The following is a 17,326-nucleotide window of genomic DNA, read 5'->3' on the forward strand; positions in this document are numbered from 1 at the left end:
CATAAAACATGAAACTCAGTCAACTGAACACTCAAATTGACTGGCACTAATGGTTGACACAGGGACATGGTGGCTGAGTGGGTTAGGATGCTGAGCTTGTCGATCAGAAGGTTGGCAGTTTGGCGGGTCGAATCCCGAGTGCCACGTAGCAGAGTGAGCGCCTGTTACTCGTCCCAGCTTCTGCCAACCTAGCAGTCCGAAAGCACGTAAAAGTGCAAGTAGAAAAATAGGGACCACTACGGTGGGAAGGTAACAGCGTTTCGTGCGCCTTTGGCGTCTAGCTATGCCGGCCACATGACCATGGAAACGTCCTCGGACAAACGCTGGCTCTTCGGCTTTGAAACAGAGATGAGCACCAGCCCCTAGAGTTGGAAATGACTAGCACGCATGTGCAGGGGAACCTTTACCTTTACCTTTAATGGTTGACACGGGCTGCTGCCAGCATCCTAGGTATCAACCAGGTATCTCCTTAAAATGTAAGATGTTCCAAGTAGCACAGTTTTTTGTAGGTTCGCTGGAGTTATTGCAGGAAGTTGCAGTTTCTTGATGTGTTTTGTAAAGTTTAGTTCCCAGTGCCCCGATGACAATGGGTATCACTGTTACGTGTTTCATCCATAATCGTGCAGTTTCGATGGCCAGGTCGTGGTGTTTCATAATTTTTTCCAATTCTTTTTCTTCGACTCTGGCATCTCCTGGTACAGCAATATCAATCAGCTGTACGCTTCGGTTCTCATCACCATCATCATCATCATCATCATCATCATCATTATTATTATTAGTAGTAGTAGTAGTAGTAGTAGTAGTAGTAGTACTCCTCGAATATTGCCATATCCTAAAAGTGGTACAATCTGTGAAAAGGTTGAAAAGCCCTGGTCTAGAGCACACTGCAGTAGTCTGAATAAGTGTCCATAAGAGCATGAGCTCCTGTAGCTCTAATTGAATTTAATACACTATTCTTACTGTTTTGAAATTGTATTCAATGCAGGGCTGATCAAGAAATTCAAACATATACCATTGCTGTGATAAATGCCCTTTTCTTTAAAGCACCTGATGACAGGAGGCAGGTGAGCTATTTGTTTCCCTAATTGATGTTGGTAAAGAATGAATTGCTATCATCCAATCACATCTGTGAAAAAAACAACCAAATTGTTAGCTGCTTGAATGAGACAATTGTAGCTTGATCTTTATACTGGAAAATATAAAGTGAAGTTGAACTCTACCCTGAATAACAGATATATTTTATCTGTCAAGTATATACAGAATAGTTTGTTTTCTTTTGGACTACCTTTATTGTAAAAGTTGTTGAAAATTTTACCCTTTCCTTGGGAGGTTAGAGTGGGTAAGACTCAGAAAGTTACCTATTTCCTTTAAAACAAAGTAAGAAGTTACACATCATTGACGTACTATATTTTTTTAGGAAATAAAATGACTGACAGTACTGCTAAAGAGACAGATAACCTACAAAATATGTGGATATCTTTGCCTTTAGTGACAAATCAGTTTTCCTAATTCCCTATTTATATATTCAATAAGTGTATATCATAAATTTGCAAATCTATATTGCAAGATTATACAGTGTTCTTAAACTAAGTTATTTTTTTAAATCAGGAAATGGCAAATATTTTAGCACAGAAACAACTTCGGGGAATCATTTTACAAGTAAGTATTTTAGCTTTTTTGATTTTTCTAAATTACATGGTACCTTTGTAACACATGCATAATATTCTGATCTTTCAGAACCATAACTGAATTAATTCATATTTCTCTGTTTAGCAGCACTGATAATATTGTAGCTTTGTGATACTATCCAAATCCAGCTCACTAATATTATGTTTTGCTCTTTCAGTTGCTTGGTAGTTTCTTTTTATTACCTATTTAAGCAGGATAACTAGAGTTGTATTAAGCAGGATTTATGTTTGATACAGTGAGTCACAAATTAAATAGACCCGTGCTATAAAGGGAGAGAGTGAAAATAAAAAGGGGGGAAATGTTAAAGGATCAGATAAAAAACAGAGTATATTAACAAACTAAATGCCATAAGAAGTATGTTGGTCTTCACATAACAAAAGTTTATCATAAATATTTATTCTTCATTTTGAAAGCATATTTTTAACTGGACACACTTTTCACAGATTATTTTGTAAGAACAAAGTGAAATTTACAACTTTCATCTTATATTCATAGATAGGTAGAGTGAAATTACATTAATAGGAAAATATCTAACAATCCAAATTTTTTTGTATTGCATCATATTAACCTGATTGCATCTCTAATATTTATGTTGTTTTTTGATTCCACATCAGTAAAGCTGGATAGAATGTTGCTGATAAAATACATTAAATGAAACCTCTCTTGATTCTTTTGGTCTTGCTTTTATTTTCAGTATGTTATCAGAGCTCAAAGGGCCATTAATAATGAAATGGCACATCAACTTTATGTTTTGCAAGTACTCACCTTTAACTTACTAGAAGATAGAATGATGACAAAAATGGACCCTCAAGATCAGGTAAACAAACTGCCTTGCTATGTTGCAAAATGGACAGTTCAGGAATTTGTGGCTGTCACATCATCCTTGGAGCAGAATTGTTAACAATTGTGGCTTCTCTTTTACATGTTTATGTTGGAGGCTTTTGTCAAGACTATTGAAAATAGTGTTCTTTAAGCTGATGAGACTAGAATTGTTGATTTTCAGATCCAAAAAAGCTATTTTGTAAGCAAGAAACTGATGTCATAAACAAGCAGTAAAATGGCTCTTGATTTAGAAAGATGTGGAAAAGAGTTCCAGTCTTAACTGATCATGGATTGTAGATTCAGAATCAAGTTGTGCCTAGATGGACCAGCTTATCAAATGATGAACCATCTAGCAAGGACCAGAATTTATCAGTAGCTTTGGTAGTACTCTTGGCTCAAGATACTGCAATTGTTGCTACTCCAGCAAAACTTTCCAATGCCAAACATCCTTTTGATACCTGACAAATATGATGAGAATCTTGGCAGTCTTATTTTCTTCCTTGCTTAGTGTGAATTACAAAAAGACTGGACTTTCCTACAGACTGTGTAGGATTTATAGTGCATCAAAAGATTGAGGAAAGCTATAAAATGGATCATATGTGCTCATTCTATCTTCTGAGGACTGAGTTCAATGTACTAGTCGAATAGGTTGTTGTCATTTCCAAGATCTTTCACTTACAATAGTATAAAACCTCTATACAATAGTATTTGGGTGAATTTAATTTTTAATTGACTATGTGGGCTGGAATTGAAGAGGTTTAATTGATCAATCCTTTTGGAACTGTCCATGGGGTTCAAAAGTTGGAATTAAAATTGCTGGGAGAAATATCAACAACCTAAGATATGCAGATGATACCACTCTAATGGCAGAAAGTGAAGAGGAACTAAAGAGCCTCTTGTTGCAGGTGAAGAAGGAGAGTGCAAAACTTGGGTTGAAACTAAACATTAAGAAAACCAAGATCATGGCATCTGGCCCTCTCAATTCCTGGTAAATAGATGGGGAAGAAATGGAGGTAGTGACAGATTTTATTTTCCTGGGCTCCAAGATCACTGCAGATGGGGACTGCAACCAAGAAATTCAAAGAAGCTTGCTCCTGGGGAGGAAAGCCATGGCAAATCTAGAGAGCACACTAAAAAGCAGAGACATCACCCTGCCAACAAAAGTGCATATAGTCAAGGCTATGGTCTTCCCAGTTGCAATGTATGGCTGTGAAAGTTGGGCCATAAGAAAGGCTGAGCGCCAAAGAATTGAAGCCTTTGAAGTATGGTGTTGGAGAAGATACCTGCAAGTCCCTTGGACTACAAGGCGATCAAAACAGTCAGTCTTAGAGGAGATCAACCCTGACTGCTCTAGAAAGCCAGATCCTGAAGTTGAAACTCAAATACTTTGGCCACCTAATGAGAAGGAACGACTCACTGGAGAAGAGCCTAATGCTGGGAAAGGTTGAGGGCAAGAGAAGAAGGGGACGACAGAGAATGAGGTGGCTGGATGGAGTCACTGAAGCAGGAGGCTTGAGCCTAAATGGACTCCAGAAGATGGTAGAGGCCAGGAAGGCCTGGAGGAATGTTGTCCATGGGGTCGCGATGGGTCAGACATGACTTCACAACTAACAACAACAATTGATCAATATGAAATCTGTCTTATGAAATGCAGAGCAGACTCATTCAGTAGAAGACCCAGATTGTTGGGGGCAATTAAGCTGACTTTGTAATAATGCCGCTTGGCGGGTGGGCGAAAGCCCTAATAAGCAGGTATATACATAGAATGAAGGCTACTGCTAAGCTTGTAAGCCGCCCTGAGTCTTCGGAGAAGTGCAGGATATAAATGGAATAATAAAAAAAGACCCTAGAGATTTTCTTGTATTGCAGCAGAGGCATGGTGGACAAAGAAGAAGACACCATTACTTTCTTTCATTCTCATCTCCTCCTCACCTTTCAGAAAATATTTATAGCTCTTAGTATAGGAGGGGAAATTTGGAATATTTGATTTATTGAAGAGGCTGTCCTGAGATGGGAATATTCAGAAAATCTGCAGAGACTGTATACACTCCGAACTATCTTTGAGAAAAGGCCCCAATTTTAAACATTGGGACATGTGTTTATTGGACAGGATTCTTGTTTAGACAAAGAACTACCATTGGCTTCCTAATTCTCTGCAATAAATCTACTTTCCCAACGTTCTTATACCTACTTGTGAATGCAGAGTGGATAGAAGCCTTAATGAAAATGGAATTCATGCACCACGAGATGCTATATGGGTTACAGAAGCTTAAGACACCCATTTTACCTTTTAAAAATCTTTTAACTATTTACAATATCAGGCAATTTTCCTGGTTTGCTTTCCAAATCAAAAATATGGCAAACTCCTGTCACCATCTGGAAAACCATATCAAATTAAAAAGGACACCCTGGCCCAAATATATAGTGTTCTATAGCATGTATACAAGTGATGAGCATTATAATATAGCATCTCTATTCTGGTATTCTGAACAAGATATTTTGAATTTCTATCATTCAAAATGGTCACTGGTAAAATGATCACAGTTTGAAGGAATCATCAGGATTGGATTGACTGTTTTTAAAAGCAAGCAGAAAAATACATCTTATGCATACCTAGGTGATACATTATATCTAAAATAATGCCAAAATGATGGCATGCGCATTGCGCAGTTATTTGTGTCAATTGTGTAATAATATCTGATATAAGTACATAAATTATACTATGTGCATGTCATTTGCCCTACTTTGGTTCATTCAAATTTTATAATGCTTCCTCCCCCCCAAAATATAACTGTTTGCCATGCCTACTCCATCTCTAATCAGAAATATTTAGTTTTCATAAAAACATGTATAATATGATATAACTGCAAGATAACCCAAATCTTATCTGTTATTGAATAACATTCCATTGCATTAAGGAAAACTGCTGATGTTACTTTTATCCAAAACTACATGCTTTGAAATATTATTATTTTGAAAATTTTAATTTAAATATCTCTTTAAAAACCCATCAGGCCCAAAGGGACATCATATTTGAACTACGAAGAATTGCTTTTGATGTAGAATCTGAACCCACTAGCAATAGTGGTAATGTTGAGAAGCGTAAATCCATGTATACACGTGATTACAAAAAACTTGGCTTTATCGTAAGTATTCTTGTTTCATCATATTAGCATTCTAATGGGTTTTGTTTTAGTGATAATACAATGTAGCACAGAGGACAATGTTCACATTCAGTCTACATCAGGGGTCGGCAACCTAAAAAAGAAAAAGAGCCACTGGGAACCGGTTCCATCACAAATTAAAAAAAGAGGGAGCCGCGTGCGTGTGTCCATGCACGCGCATGCGCAAAAAGGTTTTTTGCGCATGCGCGGACGCACGCGGCTGCCATTTTTAAAAAAATGAGATGGAACCGGTTCCCGGTTGCCCGATGGCGACGGCCCGTCTGCAAAGCTGCCGCTTTCGGCAGCTTTGCAGACGGGCCGTGGCAGCTTCCGCAAAGAGCGGCGCCCCTGCCCATTCCGAGAGGTGCGCGCGCACCTCTCCGAACGACCGGAGGTGCGCGCGCACCTCCCCAAACCTTTGGGGAGGTGCGCGCGTACCTCCGTGCGAAGGGGCAGCAGCGCCGCTCTTTCAGGAAGCTGCCGAAAGCGAAGGGGCAGCGGCGCCGCTCTTTCAGGAAGCTGCCGAAAGCGAAGGGGCAGCGGCGCCGCTCTTTCAGGAAGCTGCCGAAAGCGGCAGCTTCCTGAAAGAGCGGCACCGCTGCCCGTTCTCCGAACGACCGGAGTTGCGCACGCACCTCCCCAAACCTTTGGGGAGGTGCGCGCGTACCTCCGTGCGAAGGGGCAGCAGCGCCGCTCTTTCAGGAAGCTGCCGAAAGCGAAGGGGCAGCGGCGCCGCTCTTTCAGGAAGCTGCCGAAAGCGGCAGCTTCCTGAAAGAGCGGCACCGCTGCCCGTTCTCCGAACGACCGGAGTTGCGCACGCACCTCCCCAAACCTTTGGGGAGGTGCGCGCGTACCTCCGTGCGAAGGGGCAGCAGCGCCGCTCTTTCAGGAAGCTGCCGAAAGCGAAGGGGCAGCGGCGCCGCTCTTTCAGGAAGCTGCCGAAAGCGGCAGCTTCCTGAAAGAGCGGCACCGCTGCCCGTTCTCCGAACGACCGGAGTTGCGCACGCACCTCCCCAAACCTTTGGGGAGGTGCGCGCGTACCTCCGTGCGAAGGGGCAGCAGCGCCGCTCTTTCAGGAAGCTGCCGAAAGCGAAGGGGCAGCGGCGCCGCTCTTTCAGGAAGCTGCCGAAAGCGGCAGCTTCCTGAAAGAGCGGCACCGCTGCCCGTTCTCCGAACGACCGGAGTTGCGCACGCACCTCCCCAAACCTTTGGGGAGGTGCGCGCGTACCTCCGTGCGAAGGGGCAGCAGCGCCGCTCTTTCAGGAAGCTGCCGAAAGCGAAGGGGCAGCGGCGCCGCTCTTTCAGGAAGCTGCCGAAAGCGGCAGCTTCCTGAAAGAGCGGCACCGCTGCCCGTTCGCGCGGAGGTACGCGCGCACCTCCCCAAAGGTTTGGGGAGGTGCGCGCGCACCTCCGGTCGTTCGGAGAGGTGCGCGCGCACCTCTCAGAATGGGCAGGGGCGCCGCTCTTTGCGGAAGCTGCCGCGGCCCGTCTGCTAAGCTGCCGCTTTCGGCAGCTTCACAGACGGGCCGAGGCGGGCTTCCTGAAAGAGCGGCACCGCTGCCCATTCGCGCGGAGGTACGCGCGCACCTCTCCAAAGGTTTGGGGAGGTGCGCGCGCACCTCCGCCCATTCGGGGAGGTGCGCGTGCACCTCTCCAAACGGGCGGTGCCACTCTCCATTTGGAGAGGTGCGCGCGCACCACTGCCCGTTGGAAGAGGTGCGCGCGCACCGGGCGGCTGGGAGCCGCAAGAGACGGCTCAAAGAGCCGCATGCGGCTCCGGAGCCGCAGGTTGCCGACCTGTGCTCTACATTCTTGACTGTTTCCCTTATTTCACTCACTTTTTCTAAGATGTTACTTTTGGAAAGTGTAAGGATAGACTAAAGTTAGCCGATATTTTTCTGGAGATTTTTGAACATTCTAAATATTTCACATATCTTTGATTTTAGGAAAGGGGCACCTTAGTATGATCAGAATGCCTGTTCAAAGGCATATGCTACTCATTTCTTCACTGGTTTATGCAGGTGAATGCCCCATTAGTGTATTTAACTTCTCATTCAGCACTTTGTGTTGCACTTTGTTTTATGACACATCCTCTATAACAGGCATGTCAAACTGCCGGCCCGCAGGCCACATGCATCATAATGAAACTGCACCCACCCCATTGCTGGCAATGGGGAAAAAGTCAAGATACATCGCGTGACATCACGTGACGTTGCAAGTTTGACATGACTGCTCTATAATATTTTCCCAGTGAAAGATTATTTATTTATTTATTTATTTGTTTGTTTATTTATTTATTTATTTTAATTCCATTTATATCCCGCCCTTCTCCGAAGACTCAGGGCGGCTTACAAGCTTAGCAGTAGCCTTCATTCTATGTATATGCCTGCTTATTAGGGCTTTCATACACCCCCCCCCCAAGCGGCATTATTACAAAGTCAGCTTATTGCCCCCAACAATCTGGGTCCTCATTTTACCTACCTCGGAAGGATGGAAGGCTGAGTCAACCTTGAGCCTGGTGGGATGCGAACCTGCACTAATTGCAGGCAGCTGGTGTTACTTAAGGAGGCATTAGCCCACTGCTCCACCAAGGCACCAAGATTATCTAATTATAAACAGAAGTTAAAGTAAATTTCAAATCAAATCCAGCCAATTACAATAGTAGTCTATCTAGCTCAGCCTAGCTAACTTTTTTTTTCACAATTATTTATATCAATAACGTCCTTGTTTACAGGCTGCATGTGGTCCTCTTGAGTCATTTTGGGTGACCTGGAACTGTCATAATTAGGGTCATAGTTGATATTGACCTCAGTCCAGACCCCTGGAAATCTGAAGCCATTATGTAGAAATACTAGGTGGTATTCTAGAGCTCATCATAGTCTCAAACAATTATTTGAACAAGGTCTTGGTAGTTCTTCAGGTTCTGTGTTTTTGGCATATGGCATATGTCTAAGAATTACTGACCCATTAAGTCAAATATCAAGGGTTTCTTCCCAAGAACTATTTTGATATACAGTACAAACCTCATGTTTATGTGGTCAAATCTGTTTTTATTTATTTTCTGAGGCAATTCTTATGTAAAGGTTGTTGATTCATTGGCAGTAGAATATCTGCTTATGAGAAGAGGGGGGAAAATCTGATTAAATGGATTGTTATTAAAATTTATTTTGTTTAAATTTACAAAGATTTGTAAACAAAACAGGATTAAAGTAAAGCTTGTGTACCAGTTGCAATCCTTGAAATACGCCTCTGGAAATAAATTCCCTGGAACTAGAATTTGTTCAGGGTAAACATAATAGGACCATCATATGTAGATTTTTCTAGAGGCAGAGTAGTGTTTCTGCTTATTTCAAGTTTTTATAATTTACATTTGAATTGTCTCTGCAGCCAATCGCTGCTCATTTTTCTCTATGTCTGGGTTTTTTTCTGGTCTATCTGAACATTTCTATGAATATGGAAAAATGTATGACATTACTTATCATTGTGGGTTTCGCTGGTTAAGTACACATAATTATATATGCTGGATAATTGATTGCTGCTTTTTGTGATGAGTTCTACATATTCCTGTGCATATAAGCTCTGAGGTTGTGGTTTATTGCTTCTGTTGAAGAACTGGTTAGTGATGCATATTTCCTCTTTCCGTTAGTTGAGTCATTTGTAATAGAAATTGCACTGTATTCAGGATGACATTATAAAGAAATGTTACTGGTTAATAGTTCAGTCTTCTTTCCTTCACCAGAAAGAAAAGGTTAAGATCTTCCCCTAAGATGAAATCTGTAAATTCTTGCACATTTTTTCTGCAAGAACTTTCAATTTGAAACCTCCTCACTGAACATTGAGTCAGTTGAGCGCAGAGGTCACACAAAGTACAGCTTTGGCTGATTTTTTTAAAGCTTTTGATCTGTTTACACTGCAATGAAAGAGATAGTGTAAACTACCTCTTACCTACTAGAGGTGCGCAAACCAGTTATCAGATTAACAATAAAGCAGGACTAGAACTCACTGTCTGCTGTTTCTAGCCTAATTCTTTAATTGCCACATCAGATTAACTTTCTCTATATATTTATATATAATAGAAAAATGTCAACATATAGGAAAAAATAGAAATAAAATGTTTTACAAATTTATTAATTATATAATAGGGCTAGAATGGGAGAGAGGAAGATTTGAATAAATGGTTCTAAATAGACCCAATTGGATACAGTAAGTCATGCTGTGTCACCGTGATGATTATGGAGGGATGGATAAGTTAATATTTTTATTCTTATTTTGAGAGCTAGGCCTGGTAAGATTGGAAACAAACAACCTGAAGCCAGATCGATTAATTTACTATAACTAGAGACAGGTGGAATCCATTTCTTCTTATTAAAAAGGGTTCAAGAATTTAAACATTGAGTTCACTATTCATAGCGTTTGTATAGCACTTACTGGAATTCTCTCAGGAAGACTTTGTTAGTTTTCTATCTGAATGACTACCTGCACCTGCTTCCCGTTTTTATGTTTGCTATGAGAAGCCTGACACTCATCTTTTATAAGAAATAACTTGTTTGATTTCAAACTAACCATATCTTTAAGAGTCCAAATTACAGGGGAGGAAGGTGTTTTCATTTTCATTATGTGATTTTTACCATTAAGCCACATACTGTATGTTATATCTTGCTTTGCTTTTCATAGAACCCTATGAGTCAACATCAAGATTGTTGTTAACATTAATAACTAAGTACGAAAGACCTTACAAAAAGAAAGGGGTATTTCAGAGTACATTTCTAGTTACAAAACCAAAGTCAGCTCATATCTTTTTCTTACAAAAATCAGCCCATAATTACTGTAGATTTGCTTTGTCTTATCAGCTTATCAAATGGTAATTCCTGTTGATCTACTGCAAATAATGTATTATTCAAAAAAACTATTAGTAAATTACATTTTTATCTTAGATATATCCAGAGGTAAAGCATGATATAAATTGAATCAATAAAGAGAGTGAGTTAATAAGAAAAATACGTAGGTTTCAAATGTCCCTATTTCATAAAACATAAAAAGATTCCTTTGCGTTGAAGTAATACACAGGGATATGAAGTTTAGTAGGAGAATGCTTTGAGGTATGTTTTGGATATTTGTAAGAGTATTTTTAAAGGAGGGGAAAGAGTAATAAAAATTAGCTAGTGAAACTGAATGTAGAACCTCTTGAAGAGCAAATATCGTTTTGAGTTGATCTTTCTGTTAAGCCTGATCATACTTTGCCACTGTTTGTCCTTCAGAGCATTCAGAGGACATGAAAAAACATTTCTATGAGAAGTATTTTTGTCTGGAGTAGTATTTTATTTCTCTTAAGAATACTCAGCCAACTAAGTATTATTTACAATCAATTTTATCTAAATCTGAAAATTAAAATATGGTAGCACATTAAAGACTAACTCATTTATAAAGTCCCTTTCTTCAGATAAAGGAATTGTTATATTCAATTTTCAGGAATATGTCTATGTTGTTTTGAGAGCATTACGGTACTTTGAATAGAGAAGATGCAATGGCATATCATGATACAAAAGATTACGAATTAATTGCTTTAATATCATAAGTGTATATATCTATTAGAGATAATCTAGTCAAATAATACTTGTTTCAGAACAGTGTTTAACCTTTTTGTAAGCTAAAATATTCTGAATGTTTAAGCAAATTTAAAATATAATTGACATTTAGGAAATATATGCATTTCATTTCTATAAAGCTGTGAAAAGTATGTAGGGTACAAGATATGTGGAGGTAGAAAGTGTGAATGACTTATGCTTGAAACAACTTCCAAGGTGTAAGATAGTGTTGACTCATTACATGATAATCTGTGGTTCAGGTCTTAGTATAACGATTATTTTCTGGTAAACCTATATTTGTCAATGCTATGCAAGCTGTTTATTTGTCACACATTTCTTGATATGTAGCACCTGCTTTTCATTTTCAATAGTTTTTCATTTTTTTGATATGCCTATTTACAGATCTGTCCTTGTTTCCCAATAAAGAAAACATGAATATTAAACCCAGCCCTCCCTCATATATATAGAATAAATATGCTTAAAATATATAGCTAAGGCATCTGATGTGAAGATGTGAATTTTCGGAAAAGGAACTTTAAGGTCTTTAATCTTTTTAAAATAAAGGCAATATATATGAGAGCAAGAATAATATTAATATATGCCAATGTGTAGATTAAAATGAAAAAGATAATAGTAAAAAGAGAAAGTATTGAGAGAGAAAAAAATACAGAACATGGTGAGTGGTGAACATGGCTCCCCATGCTTTTAAAGACTGTAGGAAAGTCCAGGCAATCTCTACTGGCATGCAAAGAGAAGAACAGACAAAAGACAAAGAAAATTCATTTTGTTCAGCAAAGTGGAGTAAATATTAATAGATGCTTTGTTGCTTTTTTTCTGTGCACTCTAAAGAAAAACAGTCTTGATTCAAGAGATTTCATAAAACAGATTCCAGGAAAGCTGATTGGATTAAACACTGTTGTTGTTTTTTTAAAGATCTCTATTGCTATACCCCCATCAAATTTCAAGGTCATCCTTACAAAAAATAAGAATTCAGACTACCTTAGTGTAGATTAACATACCTTAGAAACTAGCTACCTTTTTATGAGAAAAGTACATAAGATTGCACATAAGATTGCAAACATATGTTTTGTACTTCAGTTATTTTTCTGGCCACATTTGTATCTGCCTTTCCATAAATATTTCTTTTATCTGAACCACTACAAGAAGTAAGATCATCCAATTATATGAATAACATTTTGTAAATTTCTTATTTTTTTCCTCACGTTTGGTGCATCCTTTAGATTTTATAAACCATTTTCATGGTTTCTCCTTTCTTCTGTTTTTTGCTTCTTTTACTTTTAAAGTTTTGAGGAAAAAAATCCTTCATTTTTATAGTTTAGCCTTTTCCAAAGTTATACAAATAGAAATTATTATTAAACAAAAATGTGGAAAACATTTACAAAAGGTTAACACATGTTTTTATGGGATTGGTTATTATAGGCTCGTTATCAATTCATTTGTTTGTTATCTTTAGGGAATATCATAGAGTCAGCACCAAAAAATGGATGGTCATTCCCTCAAGATTCTGTTTGCCTGAAAGTAATAATTATGGTATTTATGACCTAGCTATAATAATAATTATGACATGAATAACTTAACCATGGTTTTCTGCTTGGGATAAAATATTTTGATTAAATTTTGGCTTTTATTTTACCAATAAAAATAATCCATGTGAAAGAATTCTATCAGCAGATAGAATATTTGCTAATTATTGGTCACCATTATTGGTTTGGTCTTGCAATTTTGTTCCCATTATGCCTTCTAAATTAGTGTGAACATTCTTCTTTGATCTTGAGTGGACATATTAGTAGTCTTTTAAAAGAAAAATAAGGAACATTATTAAACTACTTAAGGCAGTGAACTTTCTATTAGATTGTAGTAAAGGTAGTGAACTGAATATGATATAGCAAGGAAGATGAAAATAACTTCTAAAAAGGGATATTATGCAGGAAATGTAAGTTAAATTAGTTGGTTCATAATAATGCATCTTTTCAGATTGCTAAGACGACAATTTGATAAATTAATGGCAGATCAAGTGGCAACCAATCTGCGGTTTGCTAGGCACAATACTTTTTGCAACGCTAATAAACCAGGCAGATGGTTAGCTTATAGACTGAGGAAAAAGCAAAGGGCCTCTAATATAGATAAGATTGAGTATAAAGGAAGGGTTGTGTTTCAACAGAATTTTATTAAGGATGCTTTTGTGGATTTTTATTCGAAATTATATACTAAGGAGGAAATTAATATAAAAGATATTGATATATATTTGGAGAATGCTAGCATTCCGATTCTTACGCAAGTACAAAAAGAGGGGATTAATCAACTGATTACAGAAGAAGAAATTTTTACAGCTATTAAGGAACTGAAGGTGGATAAAGCACCAGGTACTGATGGCTTGACTGCGGCCTATTATAAAAACTTGCAATTAGAGATGATAAAACCGTTAAAGGAACTGTTCCAGACAATCCAGAGGGGGGGAGAGGTGCCCCCGTCTTGGAGAACAGCTTTTATTTCTTTGATTCCGAAGGAAGACCAGGATGCTACTCAAGTTAAAAATTACAGACCGATATCGCTTTTAAATACAGACTATAAGATATTTGCTAAGGTCTTGGCTAATAGACTGATGAGGGTCCTGCAACAGGTGATTCATGGGGATCAAACGGGGTTTATTAGTGGTAGGCAAATGAAAAATAATGTGAGACATATAGTTGATGTGTTAGAGTTTTTGGAAAGGCACAACCAGATCTCTGCAGCGCTAATCTTTTTAGATGCTGAAAAGGCTTTTGATCAATTGAATTGGCAATTTTTGTTGAAAGTTTTAGATAAAATGGATTTTGGGGAAAATTTTTTACAGTCGATTAGGGCATTATATCAAAAACAAACTGCCCGAATCATAGTTAACAATAGCTTGACAGCAGTATGTAATATTGAGAAGGGCACAAGGCAAGGGTGTCCGTTATCGCCCTTGTTATTTGTGTTAACATTAGAGATACTATTGGCCAAGATTCGGAATTCAGAAAAAATTAAGGGAATACAAGTTGGAGATCAGGATTATAGATTGAGAGCATTTGCCGATGATCTGGTTGTTACAGTGACCCAGCCAGAGAACTCTGTTGTGGACCTGATGGAGATAATAACACAATATGGGAAAGTTTCTGGATTTAAAGTAAATATACAGAAAACTAAAATTTTGGCTAGAAATATGACAGTTTCACAGAAGGCTCTCTTAGAAGGATTAACTGGATTTGAGATTGTTAAAAGGGTTAAATATCTGGGGGTGATTTTGTCGCCCTCTAATACAAAGTTATATAAAAATAACTATGAAAAATTATGGGGGAAAATTCAAAAAGAATTGGAGAGTTGGCATAAATTGCAATTGTCTTTGCTGGGACGGATTGCAGCAGTGAAAATGAATGTCCTGCCCAAATTTTTATTTTTATTTCAAATGATACCGATTCTTAAGAAAGATTCTAATTTGGAGGAATGGCAGCGTGGTATCAATAAATTTGTCTGGGCAGGGAAAAAGCCACGAGTTAAACTTAAGATTATGCAGGATACTCGTGAGAGAGGTGGCCTTAAGTTGCCTAATTTGAAATTATATTATGAAGCTGCTGCATTAGTAGGAATAAGCGATTGGATTAATTTGACGCAATTGAGGTTATTAAATCTTGAGGGCCATGATCTGTTGTTTGGCTGGCATGCATATTTGTTGTATGATAAGAAGGTAGATACTGTGTTTAGGATGCATATTTTAAGACAGGCATTGCTGAGAGTTTGGAAGAAGTATAGACATAAGTTAAGCAGTAAGATACCATTTTGGGCAATTCCAAAACACGCAATAGAAAATATACATGCTGGCTTTAAACATGATGTGACTACGTACAAGGAGATTTTAAGTTTGGAAAGGAATATTTGGTGCTTGAAATCATATAGCCTGTTGCGAGAAGAGAAGGTTGTCCAAACTTGGTTTCAATATATTCAGTTACGGGCCAGGTGGAAAGAAGACCAGAAAAATGGATTTACAATGACTGATGAAAATTTGATAAAGCAAATTAGAAACCAGGGACCAGCACATATTAAACGGACATATCTTGCATTGATAGAGATTGATTCAGAAACGGAGCTTGTTAAGGACTGCATGATAAAATGGGCCCAAAACATCCAGGAAGTTATTACAATGGACACGTGGGAGAAGATTTGGGTGAGGAATGTAAAATTTACTCAAGCTCAAAATCTAAGAGAGAACTTTTACAAAATGTTTTATAGATGGCATTTAGATCCCAAAAAGCTTGCAAGTATGTATCCGAAATACCAGCCTAAATGTTGGAGGTGTGGCGATGAAGATGCAACATATTTTCATATATGGTGGACATGTAAGAAGGTTAAGGCTTTTTGGATAAAAGTCTGGTGGAATATGCAGAAGATTTTTAAACGGAGGATAAAGTTTTGTCCGCAATTTTTTTTGTTGGGAATAATTGTTGACGCTACAGTTGTGGACTCTAAGTTGATGTTGAACTTAGTTACGGCAGCAAGACTTTTGATAGGTCAATATTGGAAGAAAGAGGAACTGCCGACTATAGAAGAATGGACTTTAAAGGTTTCCGACCTGGCAGAGATGGCGAAGATCTCAGCCTATTTGAAAGATCATTCGCAAGAACGTTATATTATGGAATGGAGAAAATGGATTGAATTTATCCAGAACAAGTATAGGGTCAAGAAGTTTTATGTAGCATTCGAATGAGTCTTCTTTCGTTTCTCCTTCTTTTTTATTCTAGTTTTTTTATATATATTTATCATGGTTAAGGTGTGTTTTATCCTATATAAGCTAGAGAGTGATGGATTTTAGAATCTATAGTTTTTAGTATATGGTTGTTTATGATTGCTTTTTTATATACATATACCTTGTATTTAGCTCTGGGAAGTCAGGGGGGGAGGGGGGGGAGGGAGGAGGGGAGGGAGGGAGGTTGGGGGAGGTAGGGGGGGTATAGGGAGGGGGAAGGGGGTTGTTTTTTTTAATGGAAAACTGTACTTTAAAACTTTTCAATAAAAAAAATGCATCTTTTCTAGGGGAAAGGCACTATAGTGGTATTCATAATGTTTAGATGTCTTATTTCAATTTATTTCTAAGAAAAAAATATGATTTAGTTGAGAATAAACTTTTGATTTTATATTTTATTTTTGTGGAGTACCACTAGAGGTCAGCAAGCTTCTAGCAGAGCCATTTAACCTGGTAGCTGTACAATAGTTTATCAGATGCAAATATGTTCTGGAATCCACTGAAGATTGGCACTACTAAATGAGATGGGACTAAGACTCATACTTTTAGATTTAGATTTTTATAATTTTTTTAGCCTGGCTTTATTATTTTTATAAATAAATCAAGATGATGAACATATCTAATATTCCTTCATTTTCCTGTTTACCCACACCAACAATCCTGTGGTGAGGTGGGCTGAGAGAGAATAACTCGGCTAAAGTGACCTAGCCAGCTTGCATTCCTAAAATGGGGCTAGGACCAAACTGGCTCTTACTATCTGATCTCAAAAATATTTTTGTATACAATGAAAAAAACCATTTTTCTATGTACTTGAAAATAAAGCTATTTCTCTATGCGCTTGAAAGGAAGCAAAACATTGGATGTAGGGCAGTTAGAAAGGAAATTTCTCTGTGGCCTCTTTTCAGTTGTTTTAGAAAAGAAAAATAAAGCAAAAATAGGAGAATAGTTACTTAACTATTCTTTTTTCCCCCTCCTGATATTTAAGGTTGGATGTTGTTGTTGTTGTTGTTGTTGCGAAGTCACGTCGACTCATCGCGACCCCATGGACAACGTTCCTCCAGGCCTTCCTGTCCTCTACCATCTTCTGGAGTCCATTTAGGCTCACGCCTACTGCTTCAGTGACTCCATCCAACCACCTCATTCTCTGTCGTCCCCTGCTTCTATTGCCCTCAATCTTTCCCAGCATTAGGCTCTTCTCCAGTGAGTCGTTCCTTCTCATTAGGTGGCCAAAGTATTTGAAAACCCCAAGGACAGTACCAAGGTTGGATAGAAAGCTGCTATTCAATCTA

At 38.4% G+C, this 17,326-nt stretch overlaps 1 protein-coding gene across 2 annotated transcripts in view; it reads left to right on the forward strand.

The window, feature by feature from the left end:
* The window catches only part of ELMO1 (engulfment and cell motility 1), a 320,050-nt gene that overhangs the window by 160,433 nt on the left and 142,291 nt on the right, over positions 1 to 17,326 (forward strand). The window contains exons 7-10 of one of the 2 annotated variants that reach the window (XM_083378295.1): positions 986 to 1,064; positions 1,609 to 1,659; positions 2,384 to 2,506; positions 5,526 to 5,657. The exons of the other annotated variant lie outside the window; for it this stretch is intronic. Of the exons in view, the coding sequence (XP_083234421.1) occupies positions 986 to 1,064; positions 1,609 to 1,659; positions 2,384 to 2,506; positions 5,526 to 5,657 (385 nt within the window). The remainder of the gene's footprint in view (positions 1 to 985; positions 1,065 to 1,608; positions 1,660 to 2,383; positions 2,507 to 5,525; positions 5,658 to 17,326) is intronic. 2 annotated transcript variants of the gene reach the window in all.

Source organism: Vipera ursinii (assembly GCF_947247035.1).
Source record: "Vipera ursinii genome assembly, chromosome: Z".
Lineage (NCBI taxonomy): Eukaryota > Metazoa > Chordata > Lepidosauria > Squamata > Viperidae > Vipera > Vipera ursinii.